This window comes from Pinus tabuliformis, chromosome 1_2, assembly GCF_031772625.1.
Source record: "Pinus tabuliformis cultivar Carrire ecotype Pingquan chromosome 1_2, CPIR1, whole genome shotgun sequence".
NCBI lineage: Eukaryota > Viridiplantae > Streptophyta > Pinopsida > Pinales > Pinaceae > Pinus > Pinus tabuliformis.
Genome location: NC_142298.1, coordinates 1239651086 through 1239668401, shown reverse-complemented (window position 1 = coordinate 1239668401; position 17316 = coordinate 1239651086). Strand labels below are relative to the sequence as shown.

Genomic DNA, 17316 nt, shown 5'->3' with positions numbered 1-17316 from the left:
AGTTAACTCATTGAGTTAGTTTTTGGTTGAGCTTACTAGAGCGCATTGGGTTGTTGCTAAGCACGTGTTGATATATCTTAGGGGAACAAGAGAACATGGATTGTGGTATAGACAGGTTGATGAGTTGAGGCTTGAGGGCTTTGCAGATGGCTTCACAGATGCAGATTGGGTAGGGTGCTCCACAGACAAGAAGAACACATCAGGATGCGTATTCATTGTTGGATCGCCAGTTGTTTCTTGGTTCAGTAGGAAGTAGAGATCAGTCGCATTGAGCTTAGCTGAGTCCGAGTACATGGCTGTGAATTTAGCATGGTGTGAAGCTATTTGGTTGAGGAAGCTTCTCGTAGGTTTATTCAGGATAGAGTTGGAGCCTACTATGATGCACTGTGACAATCAAAGCTGCATCAAGCTCTCTGGAAATCCATTTTTTCATAAACATTTTAAGCACATTAACATACGTTATCACCACATTAGAGATATTTTTTAGAATGGTATCATTACACACCAGTACATACCAATAGAGGAGCGGACAACAGACATTCCTGCCAAGGCTTTGCTAGGGACCAGATTTGTATACCTTAGAGAGAAGTTGGGTGTAGTGCAGAACACCTTCCTCTCTAAGAGGGAGTGTTGATTGGAGTAGAGAAGAAGGGTTCCGCTTGCCTAGGTGCTCAGGCTAGTAGAAGAACCCATGAGACAACCACTTATGCAGATTATTAATTTAATTAACTATATCCTAAAGTTAAACTTACAAAAAGTTAACATTTCCTAATTTAACTTATGTTTTATTCTTGACCGTTGATCATGATTTATTCTCAACCGTTGAGAAGGCAATTAGGGTTAAGATCGAAATTAAGAGGAGATGGAGCATGTTGTGGCAAGTCAATTGTGCACAAGTCGTGTGTCAGGTCAGTGTGAGGAAGAGACTAGGGTTCAACAGTTCGCAGTGGTTCAACGCTACGAGAAGATCAGATCGAGTGAAGGACAAATTGCCTTAGCTCGGACCTTAGTTGTGCAACTCTAGTTCACACGTGTGCACATGATGAGAGAGTTTGTGCTCACACATGTGAGAAAACATGCAGATCTGTGTGGAATTTTTGCAGATCGAGTGAGTAGTGATCATATCAATTTATCTTGGAGGATTGATCAATTGTTTTCCTGTGATAAAAAAGGAGTTAACCTTGTTGTAAAATTCTGAAGAAAATTGCTTTTGCTGAAGAGAATAATAAAAGATACAAAGCATTGCAGGTTTTCCTCGGGCTTGGGGTTCACTGGGTATATCTTGTGTTCTATGGTTGATGTGTTTGTCTTCTAATTTCTTTTCCGCTATGCATGTTAGAAAAATTAGTGTATTTGCAATTCAAGTTTCCAGTGTAGTAGTTGTTTGTATTTTTGGTATTTTTACACTTAGAAAAATTGTAAATCAGTTGTTGGGTTTTAAGCAATGTGGAAAAAGTCAAAGTCGGGATTAATTCGGCAAGGGTCCAAAAGGTGAAAAACTCGGCAAAGTCGGGAGTTTTTTGAAAAAGTCGGCAAAATTTAAAAAACACAAAATTATTCATTTTTTTTTTTTTTTTTTTTTAACATCTAGAGTATCCACAACATCAAATAAATGCATTTCCACATAAACATGTAAAGAAAGCTAATATATAATATGTATATGAAGTCTAGTGCTACATCACATATCAAAATAGTGAATCAACTCCTGAATTCTGAGTCCTGTCTGAGTCTCAACTCTCAAGAGTCAAAATATCAACAAAAAATATGATAAATGTATACCATGAGTCATCTAAAAGTCATCAAGTAATCAATCACTGAGATCCTCTTCCCCTTTTACGGGAATAGGGAACGGCTTTGCCTTTTCCTCTAGAGGAAGAAGGCCCTGCCCCTAGGGATACAAATGGACTCAATCGTCCTCTAGAAGCCGATGGAAGAGGTGGCCTCTGTCCTATGCTGCTGCTGCCCATCCTAGATGGTGTCACCTCTTCCTAATCATCCTCATCCAGCTCTGCTAGTGCCTCCTGACCCTGATGTTGCTCCTCCTCCTCTACCTCTGGCTCTCCCTCCCCTGCAACTGCTACATCCTCTAGATCCACACCTAACCAATCCGGGATCGAGTCCATGATCGACCTCTCAGTCTCGACTCTCCATGAAGAGGTGGTATCAATATTGTCCAATGAGATGGCTTCCACATCAATAGGTTTCTGAAGCTATCTCACCCACAATCGAAGATTGCAGTAGACATAGACCATGTCATTTAGGCGTTGGGACTCCAATCTGTATTAGGGTCATAGATTGTAAATTAATACTTAGAAAATTTAAATATTAAAATTAATCAAATGAATTCAAAAAATTTAATTTGAAATCTTTTTACCTGTTGCGCTTTTTGCTGTGTATTTTGTCAAATACACTCCAGTTGCGCCCACACGCAGAGGAACTGCATGTTTGGCTGAGCACTCGAATGGCAAGCTTTTGGAGATTGGGTACTCTGGCACCATAGCTTATCCACCAAGCATCTACAAGTTAAAAGAAAAATGAGAAACATAAAAAAAACATTGAAATTCTAAACATGAAAGTTTGAAACAAACTGAAGGTTACCTGGCATTTTGGTCGTCCTATTCTTAATAACCATGTTAAAACCAAATGTGCCACCTCCCATCCTATAAACCTCCATTTCTTTAGAAATATCTTCACATTCTTGCTTAGATGACACCGTCCTCTCGACACAAGTGAAGAATCCATCCATCACCTCGGCATCAAATCTGAAACCACAGGCGTAAGAAAATGCAGGGTTGAGGTAGATACCTAAAGCATGAATGGGGCGATGGAGGGTATTGTTCCATTGCTGATCAATCACTCTCCATATGACCTGTTGTTTCTCTAACCCCTCGTCTCCCTTATCTTCATAGTAACCACGGATGGCTTCTTTGGCCCTATCCATGGCCTCATACAAGTAGCCCATTGAGGGCTTGTCTCCATCAACCAACCTAAGAACCCTTACCAAAGGTTCTAAAATGGCACACACCTCCTTTACTCTTGCCCAAAATCTATGATCATATGAAACTAGTCTGTATATGCCCTCTCCCTCTGGTTTGCGGCTAATAGATAAAGAATGCCAATCCGTTGAAAGAAACATGCTCTTCACATCCCACATAGAATTCAACAGAGATTGAAGAGATATGAAAGTAGTGGCAAATCGTGTAATGGTAGGACGCACCAACTCTTTGTTTTTGGTGTATTTTCTCATCAAGCTAAGCACAGATGCATGGTTATATATAAATTTTGTTATGCTCTTGGATGATTCAACAATATCCCTCACAATAGGAATCTTACCTATATCCTCCAACATCAAGTCAATGCAATGAGCAACACAAGGTGTCCAAAACAAGTTAGGATACCTCTCCATAAGCAACTTTCCAGCTGCGACATAATTTGCAGCGTTGTCCGTTATGACTTGGACAACATTGCTTGGGCTTACTTCCTGAATGAAGATGTCCAACAACTCACATAATGTACGTGCATCTTTAATGTGTGCAGATGCATCAACAGATTTCATAAACATTGTCCCCTTGGGACAACTAACCAAGAAATTAAGAAGGGTCCTACCCTTCTGGTCAATCCAACCATCTGACATGACTGTGCATTTAGTTTGTTCCCTTAATGCCCTAAACTCCGCCAATCTAGCAGTGCAATCAGTCTTTTCATCTTGAAGAAGAGGCCCTCTCAATTCTGCAAAGGTGGGGGCTTTGTACCCTGGGCCAACGACTGCAACAGCGTCAGACATAGGCTGGTACAATGGGTTTGTCTTGGCAATGTTGAAAGGAACATCACTCCATAGAAGACACTTACTGACCAACCTGTCAGCTTCTGCCTTTTCCTTTTTTTTCGTTGCTGATTTGATCCCAGGTTGTGCACCAGCTGTGGTTTTAGGAACAAAAAAAGATGAGATAGATGAGGGGTTGGGACCTATGGGTGAGGAAGGTGATGCTGAAGAAGCATTGCCACTCTTAATTCCCCCCACTCTTGAGGCCCCTACAAGTTGGATTTCTAGTGCTGCCCTGGTGTCCTTTCTGTCCTCTTTATCCATCAATGATTGAATGGCCCGTCGGATGATTTCTGGGGTTGTATTTGGGCAAAGGTCAACATTTTGCCCCAAAATTTGCTCCAAATGGAATTTTAATCTGTTGATACCTCCTGACATATGCTTGCCACACAACTTGCAAGTCAAATACATTCTATTGATCCCCCCAGTTTCGTGTGTAGTATTAGGTTCACCAAATTCCTGCATAGCATCCAAAATCCTTTGCATTTTGTTTTAAACTTTGAACTTGAATTTAAACCTGGGCACAAAAAAAATTTGAAACAAATTAAATTGCTTCAACCTTCAACTCAGCAAAATATAATTTGTATTGCACTCAGAAACAAATTACAATACATAGTAGCTATTTTGAAGTTTATTGAATATTCAAGTAGAATTGGACATTCATAAGGATGAACTTGCAGTTGAAAATGACGAGCAGTCTGAAGTTGAGAAAGAACGTGTGCACAATGTGGACGTTGAAGGCTGAGCACTCATTGTAGCCAAGGCTGTTCTGTCACCTGTGTGCTCTTCTGAGAGCATAGAGGCTGAAAATTATGCCAAAGAGAGCCCAAATCACTATTCTGATGAGAGCAAAATTGTTTGCTAAGAGGGGCAAATTATTCCTTTGTTCCATGCATAGTATTCCCTAGAAAACAAGCTCGATAGACGCACAGTGATCCTAGTTTCAAATGAATAAAGGAGGACAATGATTTGATATGAAGGAGGCCATTGTCATAGATTTATAATCAGATTCACCAGCTTTGAAGGGTTCTGCCATAATCTCATAGCAGACTGCCTAATCAGAAGATGGATTTGTTTCCAGTGGCATAGCCACATAGCCATATGGCATATACATATTACAATCAACTTGTCTATCTCTTAAATTGAGTTAGCAACACTAAATAATAAGTATAACAGATATCTCGCATTATAGTTATTAGAAACATACCTTAATAGAGCAGCCTCCAGCAATAAAAAGACTCGAGAAATCTACAGCAGATTGTTGAATCGTTGAACGGTTGATCAATGTATATGGCAGCTGGCTATAGGTGGTTGTTGGTTGTTACAACTTAATGCTAATATTCTCCTCTTAACACTAATATTCTCCTCTTAATGCAATGGCAAACCCTTGCATCTCCACAGCGCTGAATGGGAAAATACACAGCGAAAATAATGAGCAATTTCACGTTTGCGGGCTTTTTATCCACGGCTTGAGAAGGGAGGCCGATTTTTTGGGTAGACTCGCGATTAATATGAAAAAATCACGATTTTTTCATTTGCCAACAAATCGCCAAAAAATCGTGCGATTTAATCATTTTGGCCAAAAATCGGAATTTTAGGATTAAATCGCGACTTTTTCGGGACTTTTTCCACACTGGTTTTAAGGAAAAAACGGTCAATCATCTAGTTGAAATTGTGACGCATACTAGAATGACTTTAAACATTAAATGAAAGCTTCATTACAAAAATGGTTAATGTACCTCATATTTGACGACCTACCTTTATTGGATGAATCATGAAAGACTAGATGGAATAAATCACTAGCTAGAGAACATATGGGAGGCATCTGAGGCTAGTTATTTGTGGATCAATATAGGGCTGTTGGCTGGCAAGCTAAATGAGAAGAAATTTCACCTAGAGGTTACCCACTTGGGTGGGTAAGTGTTATGTAAAAAATTAGTTAGATTAGGTTATTATTTAATTTTCAGTTAAATTAGATGAAAGGGCACGATCATAAGATCATGCCCTTTCCCCAAAGGGTGTCCATGGCGGTATATAAGCCAGGCATCCGCAATTGTAAGAATCATCATCTGTAATTTCATCTTTTAATAAATTATTTATACATATATTGCTGCTGTCCAAGAGATTCCTGCTTCATCTGGTATCGGAGCAGTTCGTTCTCGGTTTGTCCGTCCATCCGTCCGCTGCCCACAGACTTCCACCATCGACCATAGCCAGCCTGCGGTGTTACGGTGATATACGATACATGTTACGGTGATATACGATACATTTTTTTTTTAAGTCAAAAAGGGTTCCGTTAAAAAAATCGACGTGTTGTTCAGAGTTAGCGAGATATATAACATAATTATAGCGATAAGTTTCAGGACAGTAAGGAAAAGACGTGACTGTCCATACGTTTATGTTATATATAAAAAGTAAATATAACGTGAAACATTTATTATAACGTTAATTTATATATATATTATATAATATATATATAGTTATATTTTATATATAAACATTTATATAACGTTAATTTATATATATTATATATAACATATATATATATATATATATATATATATATATATATATATATATAATTATATTTTATATATAAACATTTATATATAATTATATTTTATGTTATATATAAAATACATAATTTAGTTATAAGTTTTATATATATATAAAGTTAATTTAATTAATTAAAATTATTTTAATTAATTAAAAAGTTATATATATATATATATAATTTAATTAATTAAAAGTTTTTTTTTTTTTTTCTTTTCACTTCTGGTTCACGGATACCATGGTCAGTGGTCCGCTACGTCCAGGATCAGAAGTCTCTAGGGTGGACCCCACCCGAAGGGGGTCACACCCCTCGGCCATCACAGACCTAACCCCAAGAGCTTTCGGGTTTCGACCCTGTGACCTCCCATTGGCGAGGCCCCGGCTTGACCGATTGAGCTAACCCTTGGGGCTTAATTAATTAAAAGTTATATATATGTTAATTTAATTAATTAAATTTATTTTAATTAATTAAAATTTATATGTATAAAATTTATTTTAGCTAAAAAAAAAAAGAGGAAAAATATTTTAGCTGGCAAATAAATACACGCCTCCACAAACCCGCTCAATGTCGACAATGACAATGGCGGATTTCCAAAAAAGGTTGTTGGATGCAGAGCATAAGATAAATAACAACCACGACGAGGTCAGTAAAAGATTAAATGAAGTCGAGAGCAAGCTTGGGGAGCAAGCAGACAAAATAAAAAATCTTCAAGATACGACGAATCGAATAGAAATAAAGATGGAAATTTACCATGTCCAGACAGAAGCAGGGATCAGAGAGGTCTTAACAATGCTGAAAAGTCTGTGTAAAAGGTCGAATTGTACACCCGAACAACTATTAAAAGATGGCGAAGAGAATCAAGAACACCTCTCATCAGATTCAACAAAGTCAACAAATTCTCATGAAAAGGTTGAATCCCCAAGAAAATCAGCGACACCCCACCAAGAAGCAAGTAACACTGCCTTTACAAACAAGCAACTTTGGGATACCCTTACTAATCAACACCCTCTTTTTGCTCAACCATTAGCCACATACCAGAAGAGGGCAAAGGTTGAGATGCCTAAATTCGATGGGAACGAAAAAAACAATGTTGCATGGATAAATAAAGCAGAAGAATACTTTGAGATATATGACATCAATGACGATGACGAAAAGCTCAGGCATGCGTCCATGAAAATGGAAGGAGAAGCATATAACTGGTATATGTGGTGGAAAAAGACAACACACGTCATTAGCTGGAGGAGATTTAAAGATGCATTCTTCAAAAGATTCCAAGGTGTAAAGGAAGAAGAGTTCTTTTCAAAACTCATCAAATTACGACAAAAAGGAAGTGTGGATGAATACACTCAAGAATGGGAGACCTTAGTAACTCGAGTGCCTGGGTTATCAGAATCTCGTTTAATTTAGTCATACATCTCGAGACTTAAAACCCATTTACAAGTAGAACTTGAGATGCATGACATTTCATCAATAGAAGTAGCAAGACGAAAAGCAAAAACAGCCGAAAAGAAATTCGAACAAATATTTTGGTCAAAAGCCGAAAAAACATATTCAAGACGAAGAACACCTCAGTATGCAGACGCAAAAAATACAAGATATGTTCCACCACATCGTCGTGAAGATGAAAAATCTAATGTGGAAGCGCAAAGGATAAAGGAGGGTAAATGCAAGCGTTGTGGTGAAAAGTGGGATCCCAAACATAGGTGTGCTAAAGGAAAAGAACCAAAAAACCTATATAATTGTGAAGCAACCAATGACTCAAACAGTGAAGATTCTGACATAGAAGAAACAGGAGATGCCCCAGAATTCTCACCAGAATTAGATGACGAAAGTATTCCACAAGTATCATTATCAGCTATGACAGGTATATCACAACCTCAAACCTTAAAATTAAAAGGACACATAAAGAAGAAGAACGTGGTGGTTCTCATTGACTCTGGTAGCACACATAATTTTTTGGATGCAACCATGGCAAAGAGACTCAATATTTTTTCATTTCCCTTACCAAACATGAAGGTGATGGTAGCTGATGGTAAGAAGATAGAAAAGGTGGGGAAATGTCATAAGGTTAAATTGCAAATTCAAGACTTCAGTTTAGAGTCTTCGTTTTTCACAGTACCATTAGGAGGAGTAGATGTAGTCTTAGGTGTCCAGTGGTTACGAACCTTAGGTACTTATGCCGCTAACCACCAAGTACAATTTATAAAATTCAAATGGGGAGGTCAAAAGTACAAGCTACACGGATTCCAAGCACCAGAAAATCAAGTTGTATCATCATCTCAAATGATGAAGCTGAGTCGAAAAAGAGCACCTGCTTATGCAATACAATGTCACCAATTAGAAATGTTATCTGCAAATATGACCAGAGAAGAGTCACCAGAGATACAAGATCTGATTCGGAAGCATGAAAAAGTATTTCAAGACCTACCTATGAAGATGCCACCTAATAGGGAAATTGAGCATACAATAGAAGTCAAGGTAAGATCAGACTCCGTCAACATCAAGCCATACCGATATTCACATCACCAAAAAACGGAAATTGAGAGATTGATCCAAGACCTTTTAAAGTGTGGGACCTTGATCATCTTGGAATATATAATCAAGTGGAAGGACTTATCGAAGAAGACGCTTCTTGGGAGAATGAAGCATTTTGTCAACAACATCCGTCATTGCGTATGCTTTGAGGACAAAGCATTCTTTCGGGAGGAAGGCAATGTTATGTAAAAAATTAGTTAAATTAGGTTATTATTTAATTTTCAGTTAAATTAGATGAAAGGGCACGATCATAAGATCATGCCCTTTCCCTAAAGGGTGTCCATGGCGATATAAAGTGATGGTAGCTAATGGTAAGAAGATTGAAAAGGTAGGGAAATGCCATAAGGTCAATTTGCAGATTCAAGACTTTAATCTAGAGTCTCCATTCTTCACGGTACCGTTAGGAGGAGTAGATGTAGTCTTAGGTATCCAATGGTTACGAACCTTAGGTACTTATGCCGCTAACCACCAAGTACAATTTATAAAATTCAAATGGGGAGGTCAAAAGTACAAATTACATGGGTTCCAAGCACCAGAAAATCAAGTTGTATCATCATCTCAGATGATGAAACTAAGTCGAAAAGGAGCACCCGCTTATGTAGTACAATGTCACCAGTTAGAGATGTTATCTGCAAATATGACCAGAGAAGAGTCACCAGAGATACAAGATTTGATTCGGAAGCATGAAAAAGTATTTCAAGACCTACCTATGAAGATGCCGCCTAATAGGGAAATTGAGCATACAATAGAAGTCAAGGCAGGGTCAGACCCTGTCAACATCAAGCCATACCAATATCCACATCACCAAAAAACGGAACTTGAGAGATTAATCCAAGACCTTTTAAAATGTGCGACCTTGATCATCTTGGAATATCTGATCAAGTGGAAGGACTTACCCGAAGAAGACGCCTTCTGTGAGAATGAATCATTCTTCAACAACATCCGTCGTTCCTTATGCTTTGATGACAAAGCATTCTTTCGAGAGGAAGGCAATGTTATGTAAAAAATTAGTTAGATTAGGTTATTATTTAATTTTCAGTTAAATTAGATGAAAGGGCACGATCATAAGATCATGCCCTTTCCCCAAAGGGTGTCCATGGCGGTATATAAGCCAGGGATCCGCAATTGTAAGAATCATCATCTGTAATTTCATCTTTTAATAAATTATTTATACATATATTGCTGCTGTCCAAGAGATTCCTGCTTCAGTAAGAGGGATCAATGTGCCCCATGTCAAGTACTTGTATCAATGTCTCCTTCATGTCTTGTGTCCTTTGATCTGGTGTCATTTGACTTATGGTTGAAGAGGTAGACATATATGAGATATATTTTTAGATGATATGGATTTGGGCAATAGCGTTGAGTTGGCAATAGCCAACTTGGATCTTAATAAACATGTGCTAATGTTAGTCACTTTTAATGATGGTGATCCTCTTGAAGGGTCATCCTCTACACTAGCGGATCCATATCTTGGATTGCATATAGAGTAGGAGGGAGAAGATGGAGAGAGTGGTGGACATGGTGGTGATCTTGATGATTCTAACATGGAGGAACATGACTAATGAGCTATCAGATTCTTCCATCAATGGTTCTGGTATCTACCTTGTTTTGTATTTGCCATTGGCATTCCCATCTATAGTATCAATGATTCAATAGCCGCTGATTACATTTTGATTTTGATGATACAAATCACTGAATGAGAAAACTGCATTTTATGGCTCTAATTTCTAAATCTATGTTTTATGAGTATTGAATATTCTAAAATCTCATGTTAGATCATCATGGATGTAGTCACTAGCTGTATCAATATTTTGTAAATGCTTAAAAAATTTGGATCTTTACATCGATATTTCATTTTGTAACTTATGTTTTATGAGTATTGAATATTCTAAAATCTTGTGTTGGATCATCATGGATGTAGTAACTAGCTGTATCGATATTTTGTAAATGCTTAAAAAATTTGGATCTTTACATCGATATTTCATTTTGTGTACTTTTTTAATATATATAATTTTTATCACCTCTCTCTCTCTCTCTCTCTGTGTGTAGATATATGTGTGTATGTGTGTGTGCTGACACACATATATGGATATATTTTTTTTCCTTCCCCATGTAACCAAGCACCCTACCCTCCAGCCCATAGCTAAGGGTAAGATATTCTGGGCAGGGAGTATAACAATCATTCCTCCCAACCATCTGAGATAAACCCAATTGATACATATATATAGAAAATGTATCCCTTGTGTCCCATTTTGGGGGTTGACGTGTTCCATGTCGGATACTCATCCACATGTCCTGTGTTTCGTGTCCTAGTGTCATGTGCATTAGCTTTTTATAGAATCGCTTTGGGTGATCTGTCTGCTTTTCATTATTGGATAATGACATGATGCACTTTTGCAGCAATAATTAAAAAAACATAAGAGATCTAGATAAGACATACATTACCAGGTCACATAATCTTTATCCTTAATCATCTGGAGTTTTCCTATATATCAGATATAGTGAACAAAGACGTATGACTGGTTTTGTTACAGTAAGTTATGTACTAACATAAGTTACAATTATGAATGCATATAAAAGGCATTGCTAGATTTAAACTGATAAAAATATCAAAATATTCTTTGGCTACATTTTCGGAGAGGTGCAAAAATTTGTTGAGGGCACTGATCAATTCAGTGGTTTTGTGGTCTTTAGCAGCTGTGGGAAGTGTAATTTGTTTCTGTTCAAAACTTGTTTGTTTAAATTTAAGGTGTGGTTGCAGTATTTATTTTTTTCCTTATAGAAATTCATTGTATAGTAACGCTTTAATTTCTGAATCAGGACGGGTTTCAAGATGATTCCCTGAGAATTATAAAGGACATTCAGAAAAATCGAGATGATTGTCAGGTATGTGGGATTTCTATTTTATTGTACATATGTAATTCTCCAGTTTAGTTGTTGGAAAGGTAAGTGAGAAGCTGTTTCTGTAGATTGCTCCTGGAAAGCTCATTTAATGTATTGTATTCTGTGTTTCTCTTCTCAAGTTTCATTGTCCATTTTTAAGCTGACAGCAGTAGTCATGTTTGATTCTATATGTTTTAGCTAATTCTGATAAATATAATCTTTATTAATGTCTATTATCTTCTCATTAGCAACTTTTAAGCTGCAAATCTCCATTATATATAAATCTATCCTACAGAATGGTATTTTTGTGACTGGGGATTGGAGGAAGAGTGATGTTTAAGTATTGTTAGTTGACAATAAGTTTAGGAGGGTTTCTCAATGAGCGCGCGTGATGTTCCTGTGGATTTTCTATCGTTTGTCTCAATGTTCTTGTATTAGCTGACAACAATATGTCTTTCTGCCACTAAATCTTCTAATAGCCTTTTTTTGGACTTTGCATAATGATAACTTCTATAATAGAATGTGCCCAAATAAAAAACACTGGCATGAATATGTTAACACATGAGCCCATCTCTTATCATCATAGCCTTTTCAGGAAGATCTAAACAGTACTATATATATATATATATATATATATATTTTGTAATGACCATAAACTTAAATACGGTAATAACCAGAACAGAAATACATAAACTCAAATACGGTAATAACCAGAACAGAAATACAGTAACCGTAAGGGATTTTGAACACCTACCTGAACTGCTGCCTGCTCCGGTGTAGTTGATGACGCCGCGGTTTCTCTGATCCAATTACCGGGAAACCAATTCCTCCCAGCCAGACTGAGCAGATGGCTGCTCAATCCAGTAAGCTTCTTGCAGAAGCTCACTGCCCCCGTGCCCAGAACCTCAGACCGATTAAAGCTCTTCCACTGGTCAATCTTATTCCTCTGGTTTGTACTCCTGATTTTCTGCTCCTGGTGTTCTCCTGCCCTCCACTCTCGGTTTTTTCCCCTGATCTCAGCCTCATCTCTGCGGTTTTATAGCCTGGGCTAAGCCGTGGCCGCCCTGTACATATATATATGGGTCGTTACATATATATATATATTCTCTTCTGGTTTGCAAATAAAAACAACAGTTCATCAAGTAACTCCCCAGTTACAGTCTTCCAGATAAATCACAAAAGTATGCTATTCCAAAGCATGCAGGCTTTTCATGTCTTAAAAATACAGATGTAATAGAACGGTGGGTGAGTGTATTCAGAAATATGCCTCTGGGTAATTTCTTGTATAATCCCTTCTCCACAAGTCATCAAAATTACTTCCCTGGACAAGCCATCTACAATACTGTTCCGCTCTCTGTACACATGATGAAAGGATATTTGATCAGAAGAACATGACAATCCAAGAATCTTATCTACCACAGATGGTAATACAAAATTTCTCACTGTGAATTTCTTTTTTACCCATTTGATGACTACTAGTGAATCTTCTGAATATTTGGAGGCTATTCTTATCTTTTTCAATGCCCAACAAGTGAGTGAATCTCAATGTTGCAAACATCGGCATCGGGATAAAATTGGCAAGGGTCCGAAAAACCAAAAAATCGTAAAAATAGGGAAAATATCAGTAAAAAATCGGCGAACATCGGCAAAATTAAGATACCATAAAAATATTTTTTTAAATTGGAAAACATCGGCTAGGCCAAAAAATCGTGATTTCGAGATGAAATCGGGATATTATCGAGATGTTCGCAACACTGATCAATCTTACAGTTGTTAACTCAACATTTGTATCCAGATCTGCATCCTGGTATCTTAATTCGTAAATACTCCTAATATTTGTTTCTATAGATATTTTGTAGCATAAATGCGGTCTTTTAGGATTTTGTTTCTCTTCTCAGATGTGTCATTTATGGTAAGGGCTTTGTCGTTCCAATGTTGGAGATTACTTATTGTGAACCTTATGTATCTTTATTGCGTGTATTGCAGATTCTCCTCTTTTCAGCAACCTACGATGAGAATGTCAAGCAGTTCACAACTAGGGTAATTTCAAAAGCAAATCAGGTGTTTGTGAAAAAGGAAGAGTTGTCTTTAGATGTAATCAAGCAGTATGTAGTGAAATGTCCAGATGAACTTGCTAAAGTAGAGGTTTTAAAGGACAAAATTTTCCCACTGGCTGAAAAACTTGGGCAGTCAATAATCTTTGTCCGCACCAGAGAGAATGCAAGTATGTTGCATAGCAAGTTAGAAGCAGAGGGTTACAAGTGCACTTCTATTCATGGTGGACTTAAGCTGGATGACAGGGATTGTGTAATTAAGGAATTCAGAACAGGACTGACAAAGATTCTTATATCAACTGATGTGCTTGCACGGGGTTTTGATCAAGCACAGGTTTGCTTTCAATGTTTTCTTCGCACTTAATGTTGTATGCTTCTTGTTTAGAGGATTTCTTTGTTGAAGCATCTTTCACTGTCTGCCTTAGCGTTTTATGACATCTTGCAATAGTTAAGAAGCTAATAAAAGGAATCTTATGACAGGTAACCCTGGTTGTGAATTTTGATCTCCCTATTAAACAGATTCAGCCATTTGACCCTGATTGTGAAGTATACTTGCATCGAATTGGTCGAAGTGGGCGTTTTGGTCGCAAGGGTGTGTTTCTCCTGTCTCAAACATGCACAGTGCCTTCCCTGCTTCTTACATAGACACCTAAAATTTGAGCCAATGACATTTAATTTTATCCAAAATCTATAATGGGCTACTTATTTTTTTGTTTTACAGGAGCGGCTTTTAATTTCATTTGCACTGACCGAGATGAGCAAAGAATGAGCAAGATAGAAAGATATTTTCAGCGACAGGTACCTGAGGTAAGTTAGTAGCATCCTGATTTAGTAGCTCGACTGAACCTATAGCATTGTTTTTTCTTCACCTCATCTTGTAGTACCGAAGGGTTGAGATATCTTTACCCATGAAGGGTTTCTATGCCTAACCTTTTGTATTCAAGATGTTGGAATGTGGGAAATTATTGTTCTTTACAGAGATCCAATTTTTATAAATGGGTCAATTATTGTTGGGCCATGCAGGTACCTTGGAATAGTGAAGATGCTTTTGAAGTTGTCTTGAAAGATGCAGGGCTTGCATAAGTAGCACACCTTCTTTGAGTCTTCAGATTAAACTTTTGTTCATACTGTAATTCAGCTTGTCTGCGAACAAACTTTGGCATTTAAAAAAAATGATTTGCAATTGCGTTTGCAAATAAAATTCCAGTCATGTTGGCTTGGGTTTGGTACTGGGGACCATATAATTGTGTTTAATCTGTTTCAGTTCTTGAGGCAATATTTAGCCATGTAAATGCATCAGAGGTATGATTGATGCCATCCATGCCTATCATGCAAGTAAGACATTTCTCTTTTGATAAGAATTTTCTCATTATTTCTGGTTTCATATTGGATTGGAAACCATTCTATTCTGCTTTTGAGTGTAGAAAACTTATTATTGTTACAGGCATTGAACTTGTGATCTCTGTGATCTCCCAGTTAACATGCAATCTTCCAACTGTATTTTGTACGCTTGGTTTTAGTTCTCCATGTTCGTTTGACTTTTTCTTTATGTGAGCATGCTTAATAGGAAGTTGGTAATATTTCTGCATTTGTAAATGGCTCCACAATCTATCTGTAATTATGAGTATTCGAGGATCACTGATGACCTACTTTTCAAGCTGCAATGGCATTCCTCTGTGCTATTCATAGCCATGAATCCTTTATAATAACATAGTTTGCCATTTAACTTGGTTTCTCTGAAGCTTTCAAACAGCAAAACATTGAAACAAGCATTGCCTCTTTTTTGCAAAAGCACAAGTGAACTTATGAGGCCATACAGTAACCTAATTATCCTTTATTTATATTTTTAACACTTGCATTTACGTCAGAGCTAGATGGGATTTCCTAGCTAGGTTTGGAAGCGTGCATTTTGTATGCACATTTTAAATTGTTAATATGATGCAGGTAAATCATTCATGAGAAGAATGATTGGTTTGATCCTTAACATTATGGTGACTACTCGAAATTGGCATGGACAAATGTGGCTTGAGGCACAAAATTGTAAGTGTCTGCTTTATAAAATGGTAAATTAATGCATGAAAGAGAATTAAATGTTTTGGATCAAAAGATATTGTGGATGTTGAAAACTCGATGAATTGTCAATGAAGCAAGTGCCAACATTTTGAACAAGTCGATTGAATCCTTTTAGAGGCGTGAAAGGATGCTTTCTAATTGTAATCTGAGATTAATAACTCTTTGAATATTTTATTAGTATACAACGGATTGGAAAACTAACTTACGAGGAGATATCTCTCCAATTCTAACGAACCTATACCACGTATCTCCCAACCACAACAATATTATGTCCACCCACCACACCACTACTGGTAGGCAATGTAGAGAAGGTTAGCCTTGATCCTTGTTTGATTATTTTATTAATAAGCAACATACTAGAAAACTAACTTAGCAAATAAATTTCTCTCCAAATTTAATGAAGCCAAAACACTAACACTATAACATTTTCCTTCCAACCACAACAATATTATATCCAATGCACCCATCATGCCCTATAACGTTTCTCAACCCAACCTTAGGGAGAACTCAAGGCCCAATACACCTCTCCTTGGGTAACTCAAATGAAACAACCTCACAAAACTTAAACACTAGATTGAAGTCCAAACCTTGAATTTTGCATAAATTGCCAATAGAATTTAGAGTCCAACCCTTTGTATTTATGTCACATTTAAGTACTTACATCTATGTTAAGGCTTTATGGATTTCCCAAGCCTTATGATTCAAATTGGATCATTATATTGTTTGTCATCCATCTTGATGCTTTCCGAGTGGAAAAATGGAGGGATCAACCCATAGGACCATTTTTACCAACATGACCTAGTTTGGCAAATTGGGGTATGAAACTTTGTGGGAGCATTTTGAGGCATTAAATGACGTTTTTTTAGGGTAAAAAATTGATGTTTCAGCGCTACACATTTTCCTCCTATTCTACATAGATTTTTCCAATGATGCAAAAATCACTTTAATCAAAGACCATATGAAAAAATTATGCCACTTGGAAGTTGCCCTTTTCAGCATTAGATAAATCAATGCTCCTTGTGTGTTTCATGACATCCACTATTTGCGTTTGGTGGATCCTTATCTCTGGTGATGTGATCATTGACTAACACTTGTGGGTTTTGGTCTAATGACAATTGTAATTCCCAACAAATGGTATCAGAGTGTAGCTCACAAGTTAGATACACACCTGGTTCGTGCTGGGGGGAGATTGTTGGACATTGGATAAACCAACACTCCCATTGTGTTTCGTGACATGGTGATCCAGATTTAAACAGGAACACAACAAATTACAGATATAACCAAAAATATAGAGATGCAGCAGAAATAATAGTTCATTTCATTAATATAAAATACTGAAATATGCTTACAAACATATATGGAAATAAACCAGCTAGGGCGATGGTAGCTTATCT

The 17316-nt window shown here is 37.2% G+C and overlaps 1 protein-coding gene across 1 annotated transcript in view; it reads left to right on the top strand.

The window, feature by feature from the left end:
* Positions 1–15356, top strand: part of LOC149210727 (DEAD-box ATP-dependent RNA helicase 38-like) — a 281534-nt gene extending 266178 nt beyond the window's left edge. Inside the window, exons 4-8 of the mRNA XM_089396770.1 lie at positions 11733–11798; positions 13782–14183; positions 14330–14441; positions 14571–14656; positions 14873–15356. Of these exons, the coding sequence (XP_089252896.1) occupies positions 11733–11798; positions 13782–14183; positions 14330–14441; positions 14571–14656; positions 14873–14932 (726 nt within the window). The 3' untranslated portion in view covers positions 14933–15356. The remainder of the gene's footprint in view (positions 1–11732; positions 11799–13781; positions 14184–14329; positions 14442–14570; positions 14657–14872) is intronic.
* Positions 15357–17316: the final 1960 nt, after the last annotated feature.